Below are 26,377 nucleotides of genomic sequence, written 5' to 3' on the forward strand. Positions count from 1 at the left end.
ATTTGTTTTTTTTTTAAATAAGTTTAGTTCCTTTAACATTTTTCAGTCTCAATTTCTATAAAATTATGATAAACTATTACAAAATATTTTTTATTATAATTTATATATTAATAAGTAAATATATGATGTTGAAGTAAATTTATAAATCATAGTTATAGTAATTCATGAAAAGTGATTGCAACACTAAACCATAATTAGTATATAAATAAAATATAATAATTATAATTGTATTGTATTGTATTGTATTGTATTGTATTGTATGACATCTACTAGTTCACTATTAAGATTTTTTTGTTTTTAATTAGTTTTAAACTTTATTTAAGAAAAAAAACCTAAATTAATAAAAGTAACAAATAACAAAGGGCAATTTGGTCCAAAATTTAATATTGTAAGGAATTGATCGTGATAAGATTACACCATATATTATGATGTCTTGACCCTATTTTATAATGTGAGATTACACGACGACCAGAATTGTAACACCCCAAAACCCAGCCTAAAAGTTTAGATCGAATCTCGGAAGTTACATTGATCACCGAAGTGATAGTAGAAAGTTTTTAAAAAATGAATTGTTTTAGAATTCGTCGGAAAATCATTGCTTTAATTGAGCTCAATCATTTAATAAAATATGCCAAAATCAAAATGATAATCAGGATACGAAGAACATGTTCGAAAATAAAATCCCCAATTTCCAACTAACAGATACAAATAACACTTATGTGTATATAACACAAAATTTGTACCACAGTTTTCAAAAAAGTACTTACAGTCCAAAACCATTTATTTAAACTCAGAATTAAAGAAATACTTTATAAGCCTATTTAAAAACATATCACTCCAAGACCTCCCGTATGCCGAGTCCAACTTCAAATTACGAGAGTACCTGAAAGGGAGAAAATTAAGGGGTGAGCTACCCGAGCTTAGTGTGAGTTCAAAACATAACCAACGACAAAGTTTCAAAACAAAATTTCAGATAGCAGTTGAATAACGAAACATACTTACAAAGCTATTGTAAAACCAGAATGTAAACACGAAACCAAGGTCCCAACCATATGTAACAATCAAAGCACATCATGTCATTTTAAACATATCTTTCAACAAACGGATGTTTGCACAGCCAGATGTATGTACGAATGCAAAACAGAGTAAAAACAAACTCACCCCACCAACCGAACACCACTTCGATCCCTGTACACACCACGAATGAGCTATAGGAAGCTCAACCAACCGTGCACACCACATAGGACCTCGAAAGGCCCATCCAACCCTACACACCACATATGTGGAACTAAGCCACTGAAGTAACCATATACAACTGAGCTAGCATATGTATAGTGCATTACGATAAACTGCTGTACAAATATGTTGCAGTTACAATTGTCAAATCAGATCAAACTTCCTTCTCTTCGCAACCAAACCCAAAATTTTATACAAATGCATGTATGCGAACAGATCAATAACAGACTTACAGAAATAATGTGCATATATTCAATTGACAAATTCAAAATCAATTATAACGATACTTAATTACTAGGTAACATCACTTAACACTTAAACAAGTCATTAAATTAGTGCAATAATTACAAATAACTCATAAGTCCGAGCCAAAACAGAGTCCCAACCCCCTTACTAAAGCCTAGCCGAGGGTCAGAACACACAGGAACATAAACAAGACAAAATCTGACACAGAACAAAGTTTTGCGAAATAGGGTCACATGGCCGTGTGCCTCGACCGTGTGGGGGTCTACACGCCATATGAAGGTTACACACGCCCGTGTGGAGGGGACACACGCCCGTGTGAGCAGCTTGTGTAACTCACTGTCCAAAAGTGCTACAATTAAGTGCAGAGTAGAAACGGCCGTGTGAAAATCTGACACGCTTGTGTGGCTAGGGGACACAGCCGTGTGGCTAAGGGACACAGTCGTGTGGCCAAGACACACACCCATGTGAAAATTGAAAAAATCCCCAAATCGTAGGCACATGACGGTGTGGCACCAAAAATTGCCCAAAAACCATAATTCCCAATTTCATACGACCGTGTGAATCACTTGTGTGTGACACACACCAGTGTGGCCACCAATGTGGTCACGAAACCACACCGAAATAGGCTGCAAAACGTGCCTTTGATGTCGAAACGATCCCCAACCCTCAATAACTTAGAAATACACCAAAAACACTCAGAATTTCAAGCAATTCCAAAACAATCAACACTTCAATTGGTCAATTTCAAAAACACACGAAATATGTTGAATTTCACAGAAACAAATCAGAAATTAGATAATGAAAAGGGGGAGTTTCCGAACACACACCTTAGACGTGATAGCAAACACCAAAATTGTTCGATTCGCTCCTCCAAACAGATTCAAAAACCTCAATTAACAAACAAATTAACGAAAAATTCAATTCAATAACGAAATAGAAAATGAAAGAGACATTATCAAAACCCCCAAAAGCAAAACCTATCTTCTTCTCTTCTGATTTACCAAACACCCGAGAACAAAACTCCCTTAAAAACCAACAACAACGATAAAACGGATGAATCAAAGAATCAAAAGAAGCCGAATATTTTCTTTTGAGGAAGAAAGAAAAGCAGAAAAGTCACGGAGAACAAAATGGAGAAGAGGGGAGGAATGTGCAACTCTTTTTTTTTCTTTTTGGAATTTTTTTCTATTCTCAAAATAAAAATAAATTAAAATAGCTAAAACTAATAAATATTTTAGCAAATAAAAAATAACAAATCTAAAATAAAATTACTCCCTTAAACACACATGAAGATTCAAATCCAAAACCCAGAGGCAAACTAACACACATCCAACCACCAAACCAACAATCTCATTCTAACATTAAAATTCAAAGATAAACAGAATAGATCAACCTACTCATTGCCCTTAACCACAACGCTCAAAACTTCTAACCCCAAAATCCAGGTGTTACAAGAATATTGACAATCCAAACACCATTCTCATTTCGGAATGTAACATAATGGCATGTAACATTGAGGGTTCTAATGTTACATTCAGTGAATCAAATGCCTCCTTAAAGTCATTACACCCTATATTACGACATCTTGATCCTATTCTATAATGTGAGCTTACATGACAGTTGAAATATTGACAATCCAAACACTATAATCTGATTTTGAGATGTACTATTATGGGTCGTAATGTTACATCTTGTGAATCAAATACCCCTTAAAAGCATTGGTTAAAAAAATAAGCTAATAATTTTTTCTCTCTTAATAAATCAAGTTGGGGCATTAAATTGAAATGCAAATAAATTTGTGAATAATTTTTTTTAATTATCATTTAAACTTAAAAATAAAATAACCAATAAAATAACTTTTAATTTATTAATTTATAAATAAACATGACAGATGTGCTGACTTAGAAAAAAAACAATTAAAATACAATATAAAAAATAGAATGAATGAGATAGGCACATGTTTAAAAATACATAAAAAAATATTAAAAATAAATATTAACCCACAAAAAATCTACTTCCTATCAATACATTAAAACATTGTTATTGGTCAATACATGAATATTTTGTATAAAAAATTATTTAATATTATTAATTTTATATTTATAAATATTTATATAAATAAAATAAATATCTTTTTATAATATCATAAATTTAAAATAATATATCAAAACAAATCAATATTAATACCTCGTACCAATTTCAATAAAAAATCGATACATCTACCGATACAATATACTAACTACTTGTTATAGTTAGTTGTAGATTGGGAGTGATGAGATGATGACAAATATGATATATCAGCTAATTTCACATTATTTTAGTGTTTCAATCCATAGAACCCTAATAAAGATGTCAAAAAAGGCAAAATGCCCTAAATGAAGAAGGAAAAATGAAAACCAGTAAGTTAAAAGAGTGGTTAGAACCAATCTTGACCGACTGTGTATTAATGTGTTGAGCCCACGTAAACCACCATCCATTACAGATCATCATCTATTTTATTATTACTGACAACTACCATTAATACACCCGCTCGGGTCTTCTAGCTTTTCTCTTACTAATTTATTTAATTAATTATAAAATCTAAATTTAGCTATATTTAAATAGCAAGCATCTGGTAAAATTTTATTTAAATTAAAACATTTTAAAAGTATTTAAATATCTCAAGTAAATAAATTTAGATTTGAATGAAACATGATTGAAGAAAGGTGAAGAACTCAACCCTTTGATCTAGCAACCACAGCATAACAACCCTTCTTTATTGCGACACTCCTAAAGGCATGGTCTCTAGTTAGCTTGAGAGTGCTAATCATAGCATACGTCTTGTTGGAGTACGCATCAAAAAAAGTTTATGCTAGTGTTATGAGAACTGATGGTTTGTAAAGTGAGAATTTTCAAAAATTTCTGTAAGGCACCGAAAATTAAGTGAAAGTAACTCGAAAAATAAAAATAATTTGAATTGAACAGAAAAATTACAAAAAAAAAATGCATACCAGGTGTTTACATAAATGCTCTCAATATATATTTTTAACTTAATAATAAAGCACAATGGGATGATTATAAATAAAAGAGAAAACCTCTGTTTATAACTGAAGCTCCCTTAGATCCAATGATATAGATTGAGTTACATTTACAATTGAAAGTTTTAGGATTTAAAGTCTATACATCTTTATTCCTTAGGATTTACATTAATTACATTGGTAACTCTAATTTTATTGGAGTGTTTCATTGGGCCACCAAGGCTTCAAATAGATAGATTTATTCATATGTTCCACAAATCTGGGCAGTTCAAGTGAATTAAACGAGCCTCGTTTAATTAGTTGACCCCTATGAGACATTCCGTGTGCAATAGTCACGAGCTTTGATCCATGGCTCTTGACACTAAGCACAACTTGCTCATACAAAGCCATTCAAGCCTCGATCAACAACTCCATATTAAAATAAGAAAACAAGAATAAGTTTAAACCCGTGTCATTTAAGTACCAAACAAAAATTTTAACACTACTTCAAACAAATTTTGATCTCTACCTAAATAAAATTAATGAAAGAATGATTAAGTATTTATACATTTATCAAATGAAAATGAATTAAAGTAATTGCGAATATTATATTTATATTATAATTTACTTTTTGCTTGAGTGAGTTGATAAATTACCGAAAAATAGCATAGAGTGAGGGGAGATTTGGACAAGACACAAAACTAGAATTTGCAACATATTAATGCAAAAGCAAAGGTAACAGTTGCCCTCCACAATGAATAATTCAAAGTAATTGGGAGGCGGATGAATCTAAACAACTAGCTAGATTAACCTAAGGGACAAGCAGTAAATACAACAATATTTCAAGCCATTAAAAAACTGTACTACTACACCTTCATTCCAACCCTTTTTGTTGAAGAATTAGAGGCCATTAATGGAATCAAACTCACCAAAATCGGAGGCCAACTTCCTTTCATTTAAACATTTTCTCCTACACTATAAAACAGAAACCCAGTCCGGGTCCTCATCAACACAATTCAAAACTCAATCTTTGTTTTTTATAAATTTTTGAGGTCCAGTGATGGCTAATTCTGCTCGTCTTCTCGTTTTACCTTTCTTCATTGCACTGTCACTTTCATGCATGAATGTTGCTCAAGGGGCGGGGACGGCTCGCCGTCTCTTGCAGGCAACAACGACGACCCCACCAATATTTCCAAATTTGCCTCCCTTTCGTGGCTTCCAGTTTCCTCCTTACAGCGGACCTTTCCCGGAATATAGGTTGCCGCCATTTCCAGGTATTTCAAACGTCCCTCCTTCAGCACCTGGCTTTCCTGGCTCTTCAGCACCTGGCTTTCCTGGCTCTTCAGCATCTGGCTTTCCTGGTTCCTTCCCTTCGTTCCCTGCTCCACCAACATTGCCCAACACTACCCCTTGAATCCACTGAATTAAAACTATCACCATGAACGATTACGCGTTCATTTTCTAAATAATTAGTGCTAAATAAAGGTTAATGTTTGTAGGATTTAATCTTCTTTTTTTTTTGGGGGGTGGAAACTTTGGCTTACACACTTGGTTTGCTTTTGGATCAAATAATCAGAGCATAGATTGTAGTATTGATTAATGTTGTTGTTGGATGCATTAAATGTGGGCTTGTTTGTAATCTCCCTCTCTCTTGCATTGTAGTTCCGTGTTCATATAAGGGAATGAGAATCTATATCTATCCTATTATGTTTAATCTTATTATAGTACTGTTTTATGTTTACTATTTGCATATTTTGTTTCTATTAATTTAATTGGATAGTCGGATGAAGCAATTAATTATGATATTGTTATCAACGGTTTGCATTTTATGGATAGATTCTAATCATATTTATAAAAAGAATTACATTTAATACATTAACATAAACTGATTGCTGGTCGTACAATAAACCCCATATAGGAAACTCTATAAAAAAGGAAAATGCAGCAAACAAGTGTGGTGGAAAAAATGAAAAAAAGAAAAGAAAAGAGGAGCACAATATATGCCCAATATGCAAAAAGCGAAGAGGCACGGTAGAGCAAAGGTGCACAGTCCAAACACTTTGGTGGAAGTGGAAAACTTCAAGGGGTAGTTCTAGCAGGTGGTGGGGAGAAGGATGGAATGGTAGTTGGCAAAGTGGGGATTGAAGGCAAGCTGGGCAAGGGTGGCAGGGTAGGAATGGTAGGCAGTGGAGGAAGAGCGACGGGGTTGGGTATAGATGGTTGCGGCAGGGTGGGCATCGTTGGCTGTGGGAGATTTGGAATCGATGGCAACGGTGGCAATGTTGGCAGCTGAAGAAGATGACGCGCAGCTAGGCCAACGTTGACGCTTGAAAACGATAAAGCCATGAACAATGCTAAAACAAAGCAATTGAAAGAGGCCATATTCGAGAGGTTTGAAACTGAAAAAAGGAGTTGTCTTGATAATATATATAGAGTGAGTGAGTGAGGAAGGCGACGGAGAGGCCCTGGTGTTTGGGGCTTAAATAGGCCTTGGAACACTGGGAACTGGGCACTCTGGTTGGAGATAGGAAAAAGAGAGGTTAGCTCATCTTCTCATCGGCATTGGACTGAAAATTGGTGAACTACTGGTGCATGTGGTTGGCACAGAAGCTACCTGAATGAAGCACTGAAGTCAGCCACTTGACCAAATCATGGAGGTTACCAATAAAGTCGGGTTATCTAACATCAGCTCAGCTCATTGGTTCTTCTAACTAATGTTTATGTCTAAATGTTTAAGATGATTGGTACCGTAGAGAATCATTTAATTATAATATACATACTATTGAAGTTTCTACGTATCACTGAATGATTAAACAGCTTTTCACCTGAATCCTAAAGTGTATCAAAAAACATTGGGTTCTTCCTTTCAAGAAAAATAAAATAAAATCGGACAGCAATATTTTAATGAACGAAACACTTTTTTTTCTAATTTGGTATTTAAACTTGACATTTTTTTTCTTACATTGGTACTTGATCTTTTTTTAGGTTCAATTTAGTACTTAAACTTGACTCTTTTTCCTAATTTGGTACCCAATTTTTGTTTGTTCGATTTGGTACTTGAACTTGTCAAACGTTTTACAAATTACTCCAATATGCTAACAATGTTATTTTTTTATGAGGTAGCAAAAATAATCAACGTATAATCGATATCTGACAAATGATATAATATATATATTCAATTACTTTTAGTTTTATTTAATTAATTAATTATTTATTACTTGAAAATAATGAATTTCTTCTAATTTAAGTTTTTAAAACTCTTTTTTTCTTATTTAATATTAATTTATTAATCATAGCTCAATACCTATTTTTGTAACATGAATTTCCTCTGATGATATTGACAATATTTTTGTAGCATAACAAACGAAAAACATCGTTAGTGTTTTGCGTAATTTGTATAACATTTTATAAATTTAGGTACCAAATTAAACCTAAAAACAAACTTAGCTACCAAATTAGGAAAAAAATGTCAAGTCCAAGTATCAATTTGGACCCAAAAAAATTTAGATACCAAATTAAAAAAAAAATGTTAGGTTCAAATATCAAATTGAAAAAAAAATAATTACCAAATTAAAAAAAAAAGAAGAAGAAGCTATTCAGATACTAAATGTTATATTAAGTTTTTTATTTATTAATTATTATCTTCAAAATTTTCAAAAATAAAATTGAATGGAAAATTTTAGTGGTAAAGCTTAATTAACATAATGAAACAAAAGTGAATTAAATATTAATTTATTTTTTGCACATTTAAAATTTAACCCCTAGGAAATTAGTTTCTCTATATTTTATATTTAAAAATGAAAATTTAATTGTTGACAGAATTAAAATTCTTCTATTAAATTTAGGTTTATTGTAACCATTTTTTTGTTATATGATTACGAAGTATTTCTTTCATTTAAAAATGTCACACTCATTTCCGGGGATTCTTATTTTCCCCATCGCCCATTTGTATTTGTTATGTTAGGGTTATAATAATTTGTTATTTTTATAATATTCAATTTATAATAATAAATAATTAAATAAGAGAATAATCATTTTTTTGACAAATTTAACAAATCTGAATTTAAAAATGTAAAAAATAGAAAAACTAAATTCCTAAAAATAAAATGCAAAATTTAATTCTAAATATACTAAAAGTAGGAGAACTTGAAAAATATTTTAAACTATTTTTATTGAATAAACATATTTTAAACCAGGTTAGCACCATGTCTTAAGGGTAAGGTCTCATCCACCATTGGTGAAAAACAATAAGTAGTTTGTAATTATAATAAAGTTTTAGATTCGAACTCAATCTAATTCGATTTATGAATAAATTTACTCGCTATCTTTCTAAATTAGATATAATATACATAGATTTTAAATTATTATTTTTTCATTGGCTTTCCAAATCCCCCTTTAATCCTGTTTTGAGATCTGGTTCAGCTTTGGAAGATGAAGATATAGCTACTCATTTGTCTCCATTATCTTGTCTATCTTTAGTTTTTTTTTTATTCTTTTTCTCTCAACAGCTAAACTTGTTTATCACTGCTTTTAGTAATGGTTAATCACAGTTACTAATTTCTCATTTTTACAAAAAGGTAGTGAGAAGAATGAATATCAAAAGGGATTAACAGAAGTACCAATAAAAGTGGAATAAAACATAAATAAATAATCCCATAATAAGCAACAACAATGAACAAACTAAAAGTACAACTCCCAATTTTACAGACAAACATATAATGGTAGATGAAAAGTAAAAAAAAGAAAAGAAAAAGCAGACTTAATCTATAACATCAAACACAAACAGCTAATAAGTGGGTATAAATGATAGGACCATAAAACATAAAATCCAATCCGTAGGCATCCAGAGTTAAGGCAGAAGATTCATGGAGTAGACGGTGCAGGTGGCGGGGAGAGGAATGGGATAGAAGGGATCGTAGTTGGGATTGTGGGAAAGCTTGGTAATGGTGGCAAAGTGGCCCTTGGTACATTCGGCAAAGTGGGCATGTTAGGCATGGCGGGGAGTGGAGGCATCGCGCCTGGCCTCGGCAAAGATGGTTGAGTCGTTGGCAATGTTGGTATCGTTGGCATTGGCAGATTTGGGATCACTGGCAATGGAGGTAACTGAGGCAGTTGCAGAAGATGACGGGCTCCAAACCCAACATCAAAGCTTGCAAATGACAAAGCCAGGACAAAGCTCAAGAACATGTAATTGAAAGAAGCCATTTTTTGTGTGTGTGAGAGGATTCACTGAAGAGATTTGTGATGGTTGGAGTGAAGAAAAGAAGGCCTGGTGGGGGGGATTATATAAGTTTAATGCAGGAGGGTTGGGATGTCTGGTTGGTAAGATTTGGTTCAGGTTGTGATTTATGGTTGGGAAAATGTGGAAAACTTAATTATTTTGCATGTCTTTGTTAGATTAACTCCAAATCCATCTTCTTCTGAGAATTGTCAAATTTAGTTGCAATGAGTCACCAAAGTGTAATATATTATTATATCAATTATGGACGGAGTCAAATTGTTCTTTGATTTGTTTAATAAGAAACTAGTTTTGGATCTCTTCTGGGTTTAAACAAAGGCTTAATTAATATGCTAATTTCTCTGTTGTTTGCCTCGTAGATTATGTTCTAGCTTGATTTTTTGGATCGATATTTATAAAAAATATTATTGGTAAAAGTATCATAGAAGCTTTTGTATTAGGAGTTTGATTGCATTTTATCCTATTTATTAAAAAAATGAGCAAATTAGTCCTTATACGTTAAATTAAAGAGTAAACTAGTCCTCTCGGTTAGAATTTTCATCTATTTATACTATTAAAAGCTAAGGTGGTTGACGGAATAACCAGATAGTTATACTTGGCTTGCCATAAGTACCTCATGTCGACGTATAAAAACTAGTTATTAACAGTAAAAATGAATGAAGTTTTTAACAGAATGACCATTTTGCTTTTTAATCTAATATATATAGATTAATTTGCTCATTTTTTTGTAATCCAACTCTTAATGTAAGGGTCTCCATACAACTTTTACCAAATATTATTGCATTTTATTTTAAATAACTATTTTCATTTTGGTATATCCATAACTATCCCAATCCATTTTAAGTTTTGAGTTTGATCTTGTTTAGGGTATGTGGTATTTATGTAAAATCCTCTCAAAAATGATGAGTCCAAAATTTAAACTGAATCCAAATGTCTAGGAAAAATATCACTGCCACTTCTTCGAACTATTTATCGATAAATAATTATTTGTATCTAATCTTGTGCATAAACTTATATAATGATAGTATGCTATACATTATACCTAGTTAAAATGTTTTAAAAATATATAAATAATTAAAATTTTTAATTACTAACTTTAAAGTTTAAATCCTTGACTAAGTTGGTGCTACGAGTTAATTAGGCACCAATCCAATTGGAAAAGAATTAAAATATTTGTATATGTACAAAATAAGTTGTATTATTATGAGGATACTTTTATTTTTGGTAAATTACACCCAATGTCACTAAAATGCTAGTAATTTTACATTTTGGTTACTCAACTTCAAAAAATTACAAAAATGGTCATTGAACTATTCAAAAGTTTTCATTTAAGTCATTGGGTTATTAAAATTGCTGCTATATGGCCTTATCTATTTGCACTACCTGCAACAATCAAAAGCTTTCCTTCTCCTTATCTTCTACAATTCAATTCTTTTTCGTGAGACAATTTTGAACATTAGGAATCTGTTCATCAAATTCTAAACACTTTCTTCTCCAATCTCCAACACTGATCGTCAAATTGACTAGGATATAAGGTATGTTATTCTACTCGTCAATGGGTACTGATCCACCATACCAGTTGTTGAATTGTCACTTAGAGTTCACTAGTTAAACTCGTTATAAAAAAATTAACATCCCAGTAACTTAAATAAAAACTTTCGAATAGTAAAATGACTTAAATGAAAACATTCAAATAGTTTAGTGACCATTTTGCAACTTTTTGAATTTGAGTGACCAAAACGTTAACTTATTAATAGTTTAATGACCTAGGGTGTAGTTTACCCTTTATTTTTAATACAAATAGTAACAAATTCTAATATGGTGAAATTTGAACTCATGAACCAATTTTAATAAAACCGCAATTTTTACCACTTCAACCAAAATTTCATTTTAATTATTTTTATAAATTTTAATATTTTTTCACTCAAATTGATTGTGTATAGACACAGTCGTGTGATGGTGTGAGTGTGGCCGTGTGGGCCATACGGGCGTATGGGTTTTGGGCCAAGCCATGTGGGCTACACGGGTGAGGCCAATCTGGGCGTGTGGGCCCACACGGGCATGTGGGCCTATAATTTTGAAATTTTCCCTAGAGTCGCACGAGTCATTCTGTTCGACTGTGGGCCAACCGTAGGGTCGGTAAGGGTTAGTCAAACCCTAGATTATATGATATCATATCCAGATAGTTTGCTCTGAGTAGGACACTGTTATGCATGTCTAATTATTCTGCTATATATATGATATCTGTATGCGAGCATGTTAAGCATGATATTTCTGAATTTGTAATCTGTAATTATGTTTGAGGTGTGAATTGTATATGTGGAGGAAGTATTCTGTATGGCGACCTTCGCCTATATTCTGGCAACTTGGCTGCATATTATCTGATATGTGTCGTATTGACACAATATGGTGTGTAGGAATTGGTGGGTGTTTTTTTAACCCCACGTGATGTGATGGGATGGTCGGAGTTGGTGTGTAGAGGATGAGGGTAGAATTTTGTATATCTGTTCTGCATATCTGATTTTGTTATTTGTATCTGTAAAAGACATAGATCCGAATCTGAATCTGACCGTATATGTGATTTCTGTATAAATAGCATGTCTATTTCTGTTGGGTGCACTCCGAATTTATGAAAAACTCACATCTGTTTGACTGTTTTGTTCAAGTAATCCATGGACTTAAGCAGGTCGGTGTGACAGAGCCTCTCGGTGACCACGAGTTCGTAAACGGTTTAAGATTAAGGTTAATTTTAATTTAAGGTTTATTTTGGGAGTTTTGTAATAATTGGACTCTCCGGACTGTTTAGTTTAATTTTGGGATTTGAATTTTTGTTTTAACACTGTATTTGCGACGATTATCTAAACGTGGTTTACTAAAACAAGGTTTTTTGAAAATACGAACGGGATTTTTAAAATTTAAACTGTTTCTAAAACTTCCACTATAAAGAATACTTTGGCAAATGGATTAATTAGATCAGCATCAGGCAATAGTTGTAAAACTTGGACGATTTGCCAAACAACTTTACAAAGTTTTGTCGAAATATCACTGTTTTCAAAACCTTTCTTTGTGACATCTTCGGATTCGGCCATAATGTCTAGGTCGGGTCTGGGGTGTTACATTCGCTTCGTTTTTAGCTACAATAGGAGCAGTTCAATACGAAACAATGTCATTTATCCATTTTAATACTAAAACTAATAAAAACAAGCTTAAATATGCATGGTTAATCAAGTTAGCAACTTAAGTTTTCTAGTCCGAAATTCGCATATCTTTCGACTCGATTATACGTTTCCAATTCCGTCTTCACCAGAGTACTCACTGCTTCACAAGCTATCATTTAGCACCAATATTACACAAAGTGGCCAATGTTCTCTACTTCCCCTTTAACATGGTCAAATATACCAAGTAAACTTTCCATCCATTTTTATTTCTTTTTTACACTTCTAACAAGCTAGAATCCATCTTCTAATCATTTCCTATCCAAAAATATACCTATTTCACTTAAGTTTTCTAAGCTTCCATCAATGTTCTTTAATGGCAACTTTCAAAATACTTGATAAAATAAAAAAACTATTGGTATATATATGTAAAACAAACTTCAAAGATTCAAAATCTAGAAAAAAATTGAAGAAAAATCATACCTTATACTTGAATTTGAAGGAAAATAATGGAAGCAATTTTTTCTTTCCCCCATTTTTTTGAAGTGAAAAAGAAAGAAAGATGAGAAAGATGAACATATTTCTCTATTTTTCACTTATTATAATATTAATTAATAAAATATTATTACTTAATAAAAAATCATTTAAAAGTGATCATGAAACCATTGATTTTTTGAAGTAATGGTAAAATTGTCATTAAGTCTTTTTCATCAAAATAAAAATAAGATAATTACACTTTAGTCTCTATACTTTTCTAACTTATTCAATTTAATCCCTGAACTCGATACTAGATCCTAAACTTAACTACATGCTCCTACTAATAATCCTCTGTGTTTTCATGTCTGACAGTTTCCTCTAAAAACGATCACAATTTCTTATACTACTATTTATTTATAGATCACTTACTCAAGAACTTCTACCATAAATATTCTTCTTCTCTCTTTTTGTTTTTTTTTTAAAGTGGGGATGTTACATTTTAATTAGATAAAAATGAGTTAGAAACCACTTTAAAACAAAAGCTTAGCTAAGTAATATGAGATCTACCATTTTCAAGCCAAGAATCAACTTAAAATCAAGTGATCTATTGGAATCTTGATTAAATCATTTAAATCTCAAATTAAAATAACAACTCACTTAGTTTAATCATAAAAAAGTTAGAAGCTCACCTCGATTTTGTAAAATCAACGAGCTATTGACCTCATTCGAGCTAAAACATATGAAGATCTTTTGAGGATTTAAGGATGAAAATGTGATTAATCTTTGAAATTGAATGAGGATTTTGTGTTTGGATAGCTTGAAAATAAAAAAGAATGAACTAATTTCGGGAGAAAAGCATTAATTTGGTGTTTGGCAAAATTGTTTAAAGAGATGTAGAAGGGAGGGAAGGAGATGGTAGGTCGTTTATATAACCAACCAAATTTTAAAAATTGGGCCTTTTCCCATTTGACCACCTACAGTTTCCTCCCTTTTCCAAATTGGTCATTGTTTTTCAATTATAACCAATTTCAAATCTATTTTCAAATCAAATCTCGTTTTTAAAATCTATTTTAACCAAATTAATTCCCGAGCTCTTAATTTTAACCTCTTAACCTAAAATCTTTAATTTTAATTATTTTAATATTTTATATAATTATGCCTAATTATTTAATTATCTAACTTAATTACTGTTTCCAGTTCACTAACCCAATTCTATTAATCTAATTTTTAGGATGTGACAACTAAACATTTTCACATGATCATCATTTCAAATACCAATATGACATCAAGCAAAGTTCACCAAATGACCAAAACATAATTGCCAATTCATATCAAAACATGACACAACCTTGAAGCTTAAAATTACATACCATTTTAACATTTATGTGACCATTTCAAATCACAAACTTATAAATACACATTTATAACCAAAACGCCTATTTACATGCCACTATTAACCTATCCCAAAATGATAAAAAAAAATCTACCGAGTCAATGAACAGATAATGTGAACTATAACTTGATTCCAGGCGACTACATAATTTTTTATGATCTACAAGAAAACAAACAAAATGGACATAAGCATACACAATGCTTTGTAAGTTCGTGCAGAATTTAACATGACTTACCCAAATTTAACATAATTTAATTATTGAACATACAATTATATAATTAAGAACCATGATATTCTTGGATGGCCTATGTAAACCACATACCCAATAAGGTTAGTTTCCTCACGATTGAGACATAAAACATTTCATTCTTATGCATCACACACAAGTAAGAATACTTAATACACATTTCACCATTCACAAACAACAAAATCATACTATCATTTCCATTCCGTATGTCTCGTTTTTACTCGATAAACTATATAGCGAAATTATGTTGAATACTCGGGATAGAAATGCTCACACGATTTATGGGTCGAGATGGTAACATTACACATAGTTTCTCATACGAGCTGTGAAGATTTTGCAGCAAATGCAAGACCTTAGCCATCAATAAAACATTCAAGACCAGCACTCAAAACTGTAATAACCTTAATGAAATGTTATTCGTACCCTGGTTGTTCATTAAGTTCATAAAGATCTCAATTTATATCCATATCAATAAGACCTTTGAACATCATCATATGCACATGAATGCAACTGTATACATTCCCTTTTTCAATTTCAAACATCAATTATACCAACTTTTACAGTTTAGTCCTTCCAATAATCAAAATTATTTTTTCAAAGATATTCAATTACAAGTTATATATAAGTAAGCATATCAAACCAAAAAAGTAATTATAAATCAGTTTAATTATTATATGAACTTTCCTAATAAAAAACAACAACAAACACGACACTAAGGGCAAGTTAGTAATTTTTTCCTTTCCACGTTTATCTATCGATTGATCCGTTTCTTGATCTATATAATGATTTAAATCAATTAACAATTCCCAATGCCTTATAATGTCTAAATATATGCATATGACCCTTTAATAACATTTAAAAATATTTCATTAAACTTTTACCTTTAATTCAATTTAGTCCCTAAAATCAAAAGTTACATATTTTTCACAATTAACCCCAAGACCTTAGAGCCAACTTTAATATCATCCCATAACAGTTCCCAATCAACTAAATTTATAGGAAATTCATGTCAAATTTCAACATATTAACATTTTAGTCCTTATACTCAAAACTATCCAAATTCACTTTACAAATTAGTTTTATTTCAACACCAAGCTTCAAGCTTAACCATTAACATCCAAAAGGCTTTAAGAAAAACAATGGTAACTTTTCAAATTTATAGTATTTTTACAAAATAGTCCATGAGTTAGTTAGATTAAGCTACAACGATCTCAAAAACATAAAATTTACTAAAAACAAGCTTAGATTTAACTTACATGCAATGACCAAAACTTTAAGGTGGCTTGAAATTTTTTCTTCTTCCTTAAATTATGGTTTTTTGTTGGGGGAAAAGAAAATGAAAAAGATGACATGTTTTGTTTTGTTTTATTATATTATATTTTAACTTTACTTTTGACTAATAAAAATCTAAGCCCTAACCGTACGTGCCATTAAATTATGGTGTATTTACCACATAAACCCTTATACATTTACTATTCAAACCTTTTAACTAATAAAAATCAATATCGATTAACTTATACGACTTTTACGATTTAATCCTTTTTCCTTAATTGACCAACCAAACATCAAAATCATTGGATCAAACTTTAATATGACACTCTATTAGACTCGTAAATATTAATTAGTAACATCTAAGGACCCACTCATCAGAATTGTGGTCCTGAAACTACTGTTTTCGACACCACTGAAAAACTGGTTGTTACAAGCATAGTTAATGCCTCCAGTTAGTAGCTAAATCATATCTTTTGAGAACAAAACTTTTTATATATAAAGATATGATATTTTATATGAATCAACACTTGTACGCATCATGTCAATAAGTTGTGATAAGTACTCCCATTACAATTGGCATTTGGTTAGGAGCCAAATACAACCCATTTTAGAATTTTTGAATGTACAATATATGTTTAAGTTGCTCCATCATAATGTTGGGAATATATATATTAATTATGAATGTTATTAAATGTTTTAAATGAATTGGAGATTCAATTATGACGTGATTTGTGATTACTATTTAATTTGATAGTTTTTCCAACATTAGGGGGAGATAAATAATAGATGGATAAATAAATCACTTTATTGCAAATTAATTGCCAGATGCAATTACTAACCTGATGAGAATAAGCAAGTGTTATAAATCGGCTAATGTCTTTATTTGAATTGAAGCCCCAGTAGGACAATGTGTTCAAATGAAAGTAATGTGTGCCTGAAGCATGGTAGATTAATTGATTCCAAAGGTGAAAATTCCAGTAGAAAAAAATAATAAATCAAGATGGTTTTATATTGGAGGTGATGATCCAAAAGAGTCCCAAGATATAACTAATTATTAAAACTCCGGAAGAGATTTAGATGCCTAAAATTGAAGATGGAAATAGTGAAAATAAAAAGATCTCGATAAGTAATGTCTATACGAGAAAATATAGAATCGTGAAAAATAGAAAGTTGTCGGCAACAATTTTGTATGCAATAATATTGTTGAAATTATGAAAAAAAAATGAGGATCTTGAATAAAACTGTTAAAAATTATAGACATGGAATAGATTAGCCCAAATAAAATGACGCAATTTAAGTAGAATTAAATTTGGGAAGCTTTTGGACCAGTCGTCCAAATAACTAAAGGTATAAAGCGAGTGAGGGTACAAATGAAGTAGTTTTGCAAAAACAAAGAAGAATTACAAAGTTTTTTAGTAAGTCTTAGCATTGATTATGAAAAAATACTTTTGTGGTGGATGCAATAACATTGAGGTTTCTTATTAGTATGGCAGTTTATGAAAAACTTGACATGCGTCTAATAGTTGTTGTTACAGTATTTTATATGAATCATTATATAGTAAAGTTTATATTAAAATCATTGAAGGATTTAGAAAGCTAAAAGCATATAAAAAATTCATGAGAAATTGTTTAATATGTTTGCATAAATATTTATATAAATTGAAATTATTTGAACACGTGGTAAATTCAACTCGGTGAATAATAGCTGAAGGAAGATTATAAAATGATCCAAAATCCACGTATATATTTTTATAAAAGGGTCATGATTAAAGTTTGTTGATTATTGTTGGAACTCCTAATGATATCAAAATATTTTCCCCAAAATTATTCCTCACACATAACCTTCAGAAGAATGATGATATAAATATTTAATATATTAGTTCAAGCTATTATTTGAAAATCTAGTATTCAAGATTGAAATACGTAAAATTTAAGGTATCATGTGATGTTGTCATGAGGGGGACTAAATATGAGCTACTCTTTTTATCTTAACCAAAGTTTTGTCCCATTGGACTTTCTTGGTAAGGGTTTTTAATGGAACGACATATTATGCGTATTATAGATATCTGTACTTTTTTTCCTTCACTAGAAATTTTTTTCACATAGAGTTTTTATCTTAGTATGGTTTTAACCAGATACATTATCTACCAAAAGACACCTAAGGAGGAGTGTTATGGATATTTTATTATTAAGTGGATGTTCATCAAGGTCAAGATAAATTTGATGTACTTTAGGACTCTAATAGTCATTAAAAGTAAAATTTTATTTCATTTATACTTCTTATTTTTATAAATATAGACTTTGGAGACACATTCTCGTTGATGAATAAAAGAACGTTCTCTTTTGCTATTTATATTTCTATTTAATAAAAAATAAGTTTATTTCATGTTCATTTGCATTTTTTATGCTTTTAAATATATATTTTTCTATTTTTTAATGCTAGTTTCAAATCTGATTTTTTTTAATTATTATTAGTTTATATTTTAAAATTTTTCTTGGTGTTTCTTAATTCATGCTTATGTAATGATTATATTATATTTTAATATATATTAAAGATTGATTTCCACATCACTCATGAGATAATTTAAAGAATAATTTACAAGTTCACTCAAATGATATTTTAATACCTTTACTAAAAAAATTTAAAAATTACATTATTAATTATTTTATTTTATTTTTCAATAATTATATTTAAAGACCATGGTCGGCATCTTGAGAATATCAAGAGGCCATCTTATTTGATGCGGATAAAGGTGTTTATGGATCAGGCGAGGTCAAGTTTGAGTCGAATTTAGGTATGATATTAATAAATTTTATATTTACTCAAGTTTAACTTAACTCGAAATACGGGCCTAAAATTCTTCCCAAGCCCGGCTATGCTTATAAATGGTTAATCCAAATTAATTTTATGACTGTTGATATTATTTTTTAAAAAGAATTAAAAAATATATTTATATTATTCTTAATTTAATATTTAATAAATTTAAATATTTTTATTTATTAAAATTTTAGATATACTCATCTTAACATTTTTTAGTATTTACATTATAACAATATTATATATTTAATTTTTATGTGTTATAAATTACATGATATATAAAAATAATATAATAAAAAATATTATAAATTCTTAGAAAAAGGTTCAGCTTGGTCGGGATCGAGCTGGACCCATATTTTAAACGAAATGAATTGTTTGCCCAACTCCAAATTTTATAGGTCTAATATTTTTGCACAAACCCTCTCAAGTGAAAGTATTTAAATCCTTTTAAATTTATAAAAGATATTACGCTTTTTATTTATAAGTAGTTTAAAATTAATATAAAATAATAATAAACAAAAAAGTTTAATGCTTTTAATTTACTTAAATAAAGAAGTTTTGTTCTATTACATCTCTTTTTAATTTGTCATATTGGTACCTCTAAACTATTTAGCTAAGAAAATATAAATTCAAAAATCAAGAGCTCTAGCAGAAGATTTTTAAAAATTAGAAATTTGAAGAGTTGGAAAGAAATTCAGTTTTAAAGAGAGATGTTTTTGGGTCTTGTTTAAAAGAAAATTGCTTTAGATTTTGTTCGATTTGATGATTCTTCGAAATTCAAAATCAAGTTTTAAATGCTATTGGATTGTTGCACACCGGAGATAAAATTGAACTCTGGGCAGCTCTTGAAGCCACCTTTGGATCAATCAACTCTCTAAACTATTGTAAAGTGTTTTTCTCAAATTTTTCAGATCTTATTTTCAAGTTTGAAATTTATGGATACACGAACCTTTTTCAGAGAGCTTTTGATAGGTAATAATTTATGATTATAATTACAGTTAAAGAAATTTTAGCTTACTGTTTTCTTGGATTTACTGGATTTGTATATGTGTTAATTCTTTTGTTGTAATTTAAATTGGATGTGTGGTTGAAAATTAATTCAGTGTTTTTCCCTAAATATTTATATGGTTTTATTACGTTGGGTTGATTGTGTTGTTGCCATGAACAGGCATGAGGGAGGTGATAGCTGATTTGGAGTACTTTTATTTGGACTACTTAGTTGCAGGTTTCTGTTGGTACCTTTTCCAGGCTTTGGACATCGTTGCTGAGGAGCTGATGTTCTTCTTCCAGCCGCTGCTGCCCCTCTTTCACGGCTTTGCTCGTTCCTTGTTTTGCCTCATCTTTATTTGCTTTGATTCTTGATTTGTTTCACTAGATAGTTTGATGATTAAACCCAGATTATTTTATAATAATCCCGATACGAATGTAATCTTTCAAATATAAATTTAATTTTTGGATTTTTTTCAAGTAGTCATGTTGTGCATCCTGAAAGCCAAAGAGAAATTCAGTTGAGCCAATTAGGTCTTATTTATGGAACAACTACATAAACAAAACTAGTAACAGTAATATATAAACTCTTTCAGACTGAAGTCCCTACGCCACTTAATACAGTACTCAATCTTCGAGTGACGGTCGGTGTTGAGTCAGCCCAGAATGAAGAAGGCTTCATATTACCATAATTGACAGTCAGAAAGAGCTTTCAAGCTGGTGAAAGATGTAATCAAGAATTGTTCTGGATCCATGAATTACAGACGTAAACTGGCATCTTTAACATATGTATCCCGCACATATTCAGGCATAGATATGGAACTATATGAAAATTTTGGAAAAGTAATTGAACATACCATATTCAACATCAAAGCAGCAATAAAGAGGCAGAAAGGGAAGAGGAGAAGCAATACATTATTATCACACTTAACGATTATTCTGACTCGAAAGAGAAAGAGAATCAATGAGAAAGCTTATCACCTATATTCCTTTTGACTGCCAAGTATGAAGATGGAGGCAATCTTCAAACCAAAAATGCCTCATGGTTTTATGTGTTCAACTTTCTACCCTAACCTCTCAAACAGCCTGTTCAAAACAATGACAAAACATGATGCTACGATCTATACTGTCGAATTCAACTTGGAAACAACTATGAAACGAGATCCCAAGTAGCTCCACAAGCATACAATTACATTAACTACAATAGTCGCAGAAAAAAGACAACATAAAACAAGGATCTTACTTCACTATGCAGCCCTGATTTTATCGTCCCCCACCAACCGCGAGCATATGTAAGCTACTCAGAAACTCTTCAAGACCCTCAACATATCCACTATTTGTCACCCCTCTTTTGCTTGGCTCGGCTTCCGGCACCATCGATACACCTCTGCCATTGCCGTTCACTCTCTCACTCCTTTGCGTCTTAGCGTTTCTCACCACAGATCCTTCCCCTTTGGCTTTCTTCTTCATCCTCTCCTTCTGCCACTTATCATCATCATCATCATCATCATTATTAGTATCCCCAGCAGAAGAAATTTCTATATATATATATCATCTTCATCGTAAAACACTCTTGGGGCAGATTTCTGGGCACTAGTTTGTTTACCTGCATTCTTGTTGTTAGGGCAAGCAAACATGGTTGAAACAGGTGACCAACGGGGGAAATTACCGCCCATGTTCTCACCATTCCCCGAAAATCCTAATGGGAAAAACCCCATAGTACACAAATACGTTTCCTTTCCGTCCACAGGCGGCGGCGACGGAATCACAACCGCATGGAAGGCTCTCCTGCAGTTCTCAGCCTGACACCTCAGTGTGCAATCCTCGTAAACCTTTGGATACTCGTAGAGAACGTAACAGTACGGACAAGCCGTCCAGAAAGTCAATGACTCTGAGTCGGGGGGTTTACTAGGCCGAGTCGAATCGGTCTTCCAGGTCACATCGGTTGTGTCTGTCTCACTATGCTCCGTAGAAGGAGGAGTTGCCTGATTAATTTGACCCATCCGAGTCGACCCGGTCGGATCAAACTGACTGGAGGTAGCGTTTCCTGACCGATCCATTTGGTTCATTGGAATAGGCCCAAGACGATTAATCCATGGGAGGATTAGTGTGTTTGAAACTAATTGATCCTGTCTGTCCCAGCGAAACCGATTTGATTAAATCTCCCTCCACCAAGGCGACACAGAGGGTAGGGCGAGTTGACTCGGGCAGATTGGCATTTAAACCGAATTGCCCTCCTTTGAATGCGGCATATCCATCTCCGCTACTGCTTCTTACCACGGATAGTGGTTGCGCAACTTGCGGTTGAGTTCCTTTGGGCAGAGGTGGCAGCATCTGCGTTTGCAGTGCTTAAACTGGGGTTGTTGTTGTTGATTGAGTTGACTCAGGTGTCCAAACTGAAAGAATCTCATCTCCTTCTTCGAAGGACAGGACAACACATTCCAAGCTTCGGAAAGGAAAGAGAGCCGCAGGATTCAAAGGGGGGGGGGGGGCGAGTTTCCTGTACTGAGTTGTTACGACTTCCATGGATTGAGTTAACGGAACCGAACCAATTAACAAGAAAGGAAAGAAACGTGGCTTTTTTATATAAATAATAATAAAATTAATTAATTATGAAAAATATTTACGAAAATAGAATGTTTGCTACCATACCCGTCGGTGCCGCCTGACACGTCGGCAGCATCACTTCCCTTTTTTTCAGCCAATTATCATTTAATCATCACCATTTAAAAAAAAAATTTGTGTCGCCATTATGTCAAGCGACACCTATACATATATTTAAACATATCCATGAAAATATGAGTATACACAAAGAAAAAAAAAATTTTAATGGTGTCATCACACTGTCAAGGTGATGCGGTCGCGGCTAACCATCCCTAAAGTTTGTTGTACAACGCACCTCAATCTCCATACAACTGTTTATTGGTCATCTTCTTAATCTACCATGCTTTCTAATATGACATTCAGTATTGGAAATGTGCTTGCATGTCGGTAATCAAGACCGATACAATAATTGTGGGCATGTCATTCACCAATGTCATGATGCAGTTACAAATAGTTTTTGTATCGAGTTTGCGATGGCCTTATGTCATACGTGCAAAAGTGCATGTATGACACCCAACAAATTTTCGGATCTCCCACAATTGCGACCTCTGGATAAATGCATCTCGTAACCGCCAGTTGCACCCTTCTGCCGACCTCCAACACTCCCCAACATATAATGTCGATTTAGATACAACGATTTTTTAGTCGACCGACACCTTCATGCTATATTGTTTGATGGAAAATATGCAATCTTCATTGGTTGTGAATTATTGGCCTACAAACAACTCTTCTATGTCCAGAACTGCTAGCAACCAATGAAAAGATATTATATCTGGGTACTCAAGAAACTCGAATGTATGTGCCACATCAAGATCTATGCTCAACATGTGGGACCAAGGTCATTGCATATTACAATGCTAAAGGTCGGGTTCTTGACCGAAGGGGCGTTTACATTTTCATCATTGTCCGTGCCTTTATCGTTGATATCATTCGAGACCTTATCCAGATCGGGGTCACTAAAATCTTCACCCTCATTATCAAAACGACCATCATTACCGAGTCATTCTTTATCATTTGCACCTGTCTCAATTACCATCGGATGTATTTGTAAATTGGGACCTGAATTAGGGTTGTTATACGCAGTCGGAGCATGGTGTGGATTTTCGACTAGTGTCGATGTTGCTTCATAACCGCACTGTTCTGCCCATCTAACATTCTAATTGAAGTCAAACCCATGTACAGATGATCGCCTATCGACAGACACTCTCGGAGCCTCCATACACGGGTCTTGAACTCCATATTGTTAACTTAGTGGAGTGACATTTTGAACGGGCTCTACATCTGCTAACTCAACCAATAGCTCAACTAGTTCAACGTTCACGTTCCCAGTCAAGCAATAAAGTGCGATAATTGTCTCCATGTCTTCATCATCTACAAGTTTCATCTTAATATATTTGCATAGATTTGACAAATTTAGAAATTTGTAAAATAGTTTTGACATCTACCTCCCACAACGTTGAGTAATTTTTGCAATAATCTTTTCTTTCATATCTTCGAATTTTACATTCTTATTAAGCATCATCATTATTTGCTAGTAAGATTCAAATATATAACCAACAATTGCTTGTAAAATTACCCCCTCGAACTAAACATATATGAAAAATTAGTTATTCAGCTTCGATACTAAATTTATAAAATAAATTTAAAAATAAAAAACAGCTTTTATTTAAAAAATATTAGATCGTACTGAAAAAAATATAATTACATATAAATAATTATAAACTAACTTTATAAACTCGAACTTGATTTTTGAAGTTTAAAACACAAATATTCTTTTCTTTTTTTTGTTTTCTCCTCTTCTACTGAACACAAATCTTTTCTTTTCTTTTTTCTTCCATTCAATAGAAACCAAAAAGTTCAACAAAAACCCAAAACTTCAACAGAAATAGATTTTTGGTTGGGGGTCGGGTAGGGGTGTGCATAATTCGGGTAAAACCGAAAAAATTTGGTTAACCGACCGAATTCGGTTAATCGGTCGGTTAACCAAATTTTTTCGGTCGGGGGTTGGTTAATTTTTTTATGATTTTTTGGTTAACGGTTAATTCGGTTCGAAACCGGTCGGTTAACCGAATTTTTTCGGTTAACCGAAAAAATTAATAAATAAAATTATCCAACCCAACCCAATTACCAACCCAACCCAATTACCCAACCCAATAAAACTAAAACTAAAGTCTACCTAATTACCCAACCCAATAAAACTAAAACTAAAGTCTACCCAATTACCAACCCAATAAAAATAAAACTAAAGTCTAACTCTTAAGTATCTACCCAATTACACATGTTTTTTTTTAGGTTTAATGCAAATGGAGATTTTTTGGAGAGAAGAAATGGATATAAATGGAGAATATTAAAGACTTACATTTCAACTATGTGTTAATTTCAAGAATTATGTAATGTTTTTAATTATGTAGTGATTCAAAGACTTATGTAATATTTTTAATTATGTAGTGATTCAATTCGGGTAATTCGGTTAATTCGGTTAATTTTTAACCAAAATTAAAAACCATACATTTTTCGGTTAATTCGGGGAACCGACCTAATTAACCGAAAAATTTCGGTTCGGTTAACGGTTAAAAATTTTGGAAGGTCGGTTAATTCGGTTATAGCTATTTCAGGTCGGTTAACCGGTCAGTTAACCGAATGCACACCCCTAGGGTCGGGTATATATACTAGGTGATACCTCCTGACAGCGTCAGGGGACCACCAGTGTCTCTTGACATGTTGGCGACACCACTAATAAATTAATTTTTTCGGTTTCCCTTTTTTTCCTGACAACATTTATAAAAAAATGTATCGATGTCGCCTGACACATCGACGACACTCATTAATTTAAAAAAAAAATTATTAGTGGTGTTACCTAACTCACTGACGACACCCATAAAAAAAATTTGCCAGTCTTAACTTTTTTTTTTACACCAATTTTTTTTTTCAAATTATCAACACCTGACTCACCGCGACCGTATCACCTTATCAGACCAATGACACTTAGTATGTTTTTGCATGTGCATTGGGGTGGGATATGATTATGTGATGGAGAAAGTCTGTTCTGGCAGTTTATCTGCGCTTTATGATTTTGGCAGAATTTTCGCAATATGCTTCTGGCAGCATTGCTGCATATTATCTGATCGGCATACGACCACATTATGGTGTAATAGATGGATGAGTTCTTGTAACCTTATTTGGTGTGATTGGTTGGATGGAGTTCGTGTGTAGTGGATGAAGATAAGAATTTCTATGTGACATCTCTATGCTAAGCATGTTATAATTTATGATCTGTCTATTTTGATATATGCATCTATGCATGATTTTACTATTTGCTTGTGGGCCAAGACACACACTAAGCCTTATAAGTCACACTATTTACTTAATCTTTTCAAGTAACACCTAGACTTAAAATTTGGTGGCACTCGAGAGCTCGGTTCAGTTATTACGTATAAAACTTATCTAGTAATTCTTATTTTAAAATTCATGGGCATTTTGACCATTGGACTGTTTTGCGGATTTTAATTGTGGTTTTCAGGATTTGCTAAATATTTTAATTAGCTATATTAAGATTTGGAAAGCTTTCTTAAAGCTAAAACTTAGCATTCGATTTTCATGCCTAAACAAGTCTAAGAAAATTTCCTTTGCAAAATTTTAACCAGGAATATGCATTTTTACAAAAACAAGTACATAAAGTTTATAGCAAGACATTTTTAATAAATTGA

The 26,377-nt window shown here is 32.1% G+C and overlaps 4 protein-coding genes across 7 annotated transcripts; 1 reads left to right on the top strand and 3 right to left on the bottom strand.

Annotated features, from left to right (window-relative positions):
- Positions 1 to 5,538: 5,538 nt before the first annotated feature.
- Positions 5,539 to 5,892, top strand: LOC121224472 (prophenin and tritrpticin precursor). The gene has a single exon (XM_041107871.1). It carries the CDS (start codon positions 5,539 to 5,541, stop codon positions 5,890 to 5,892), a length of 354 nt encoding a protein of 117 aa, XP_040963805.1.
- A 665-nt stretch (positions 5,893 to 6,557) lies between these two features.
- LOC121224473 (RNA-binding protein 12) lies at positions 6,558 to 6,860 on the bottom strand. Its single transcript, XM_041107872.1, has one exon. It carries the CDS (start codon positions 6,858 to 6,860, stop codon positions 6,558 to 6,560), a length of 303 nt encoding a protein of 100 aa, XP_040963806.1.
- A 2,481-nt stretch (positions 6,861 to 9,341) lies between these two features.
- On the bottom strand, positions 9,342 to 9,683 carry LOC107920849 (vegetative cell wall protein gp1). The gene has a single exon (XM_016850702.2). It carries the CDS (start codon positions 9,681 to 9,683, stop codon positions 9,342 to 9,344), a length of 342 nt encoding a protein of 113 aa, XP_016706191.2.
- Positions 9,684 to 20,587: 10,904 nt separating this feature from the next.
- LOC107947375 (uncharacterized) lies at positions 20,588 to 22,624 on the bottom strand. 4 transcript variants are annotated; one of them, XR_005922205.1, is made up of 3 exons: positions 21,673 to 22,616; positions 21,310 to 21,545; positions 20,588 to 21,152 (listed from the first exon to the last, which is right to left on the bottom strand). XR_005922205.1 is itself a non-coding variant. In XM_016882028.2 (2 exons), the coding sequence occupies exons 1-2, from the start codon at positions 22,133 to 22,135 to the stop codon at positions 21,490 to 21,492; spliced, it is 519 nt and encodes a 172-aa protein (XP_016737517.1). In that variant the 5' UTR covers positions 22,136 to 22,624; the 3' UTR covers positions 20,588 to 21,489. The 4 variants fall into 4 exon arrangements, 2 of the variants coding, with proteins under 2 accessions (XP_016737517.1, XP_016737516.1); XR_005922204.1 differs by having other exon boundaries at positions 20,588 to 20,742; positions 21,048 to 22,563; XM_016882028.2 differs by having other exon boundaries at positions 20,588 to 21,545; positions 21,673 to 22,624.
- Between the last annotated feature and the right edge of the window lie 3,753 nt (positions 22,625 to 26,377).

Source organism: Gossypium hirsutum, chromosome D12 (genome assembly GCF_007990345.1).
Source record: "Gossypium hirsutum isolate 1008001.06 chromosome D12, Gossypium_hirsutum_v2.1, whole genome shotgun sequence".
Lineage (NCBI taxonomy): Eukaryota > Viridiplantae > Streptophyta > Magnoliopsida > Malvales > Malvaceae > Gossypium > Gossypium hirsutum.

Excerpts from the sequence above, each read along its gene's own strand:
- LOC107920849 (XM_016850702.2), bottom strand. The coding sequence starts at position 9,683 with ATGGCTTCTTTCAATTACATGTTCTTGAGCTTTGTCCTGGCTTTGTCA.
- LOC107947375 (XM_016882027.2), bottom strand. The coding sequence starts at position 22,135 with ATGAACCAAATGGATCGGTCAGGAAACGCTACCTCCAGTCAGTTTGAT. Across the intron at positions 21,552-21,672 it reads CCCTAACAACAAGAATGCAG|TGGCAGAAGGAGAGGATGAA; the intron begins GTAAACAAACTA and ends GATGATGATAAG.
- LOC121224472 (XM_041107871.1), top strand. The coding sequence starts at position 5,539 with ATGGCTAATTCTGCTCGTCTTCTCGTTTTACCTTTCTTCATTGCACTG.
- LOC121224473 (XM_041107872.1), bottom strand. The coding sequence starts at position 6,860 with ATGGCCTCTTTCAATTGCTTTGTTTTAGCATTGTTCATGGCTTTATCG.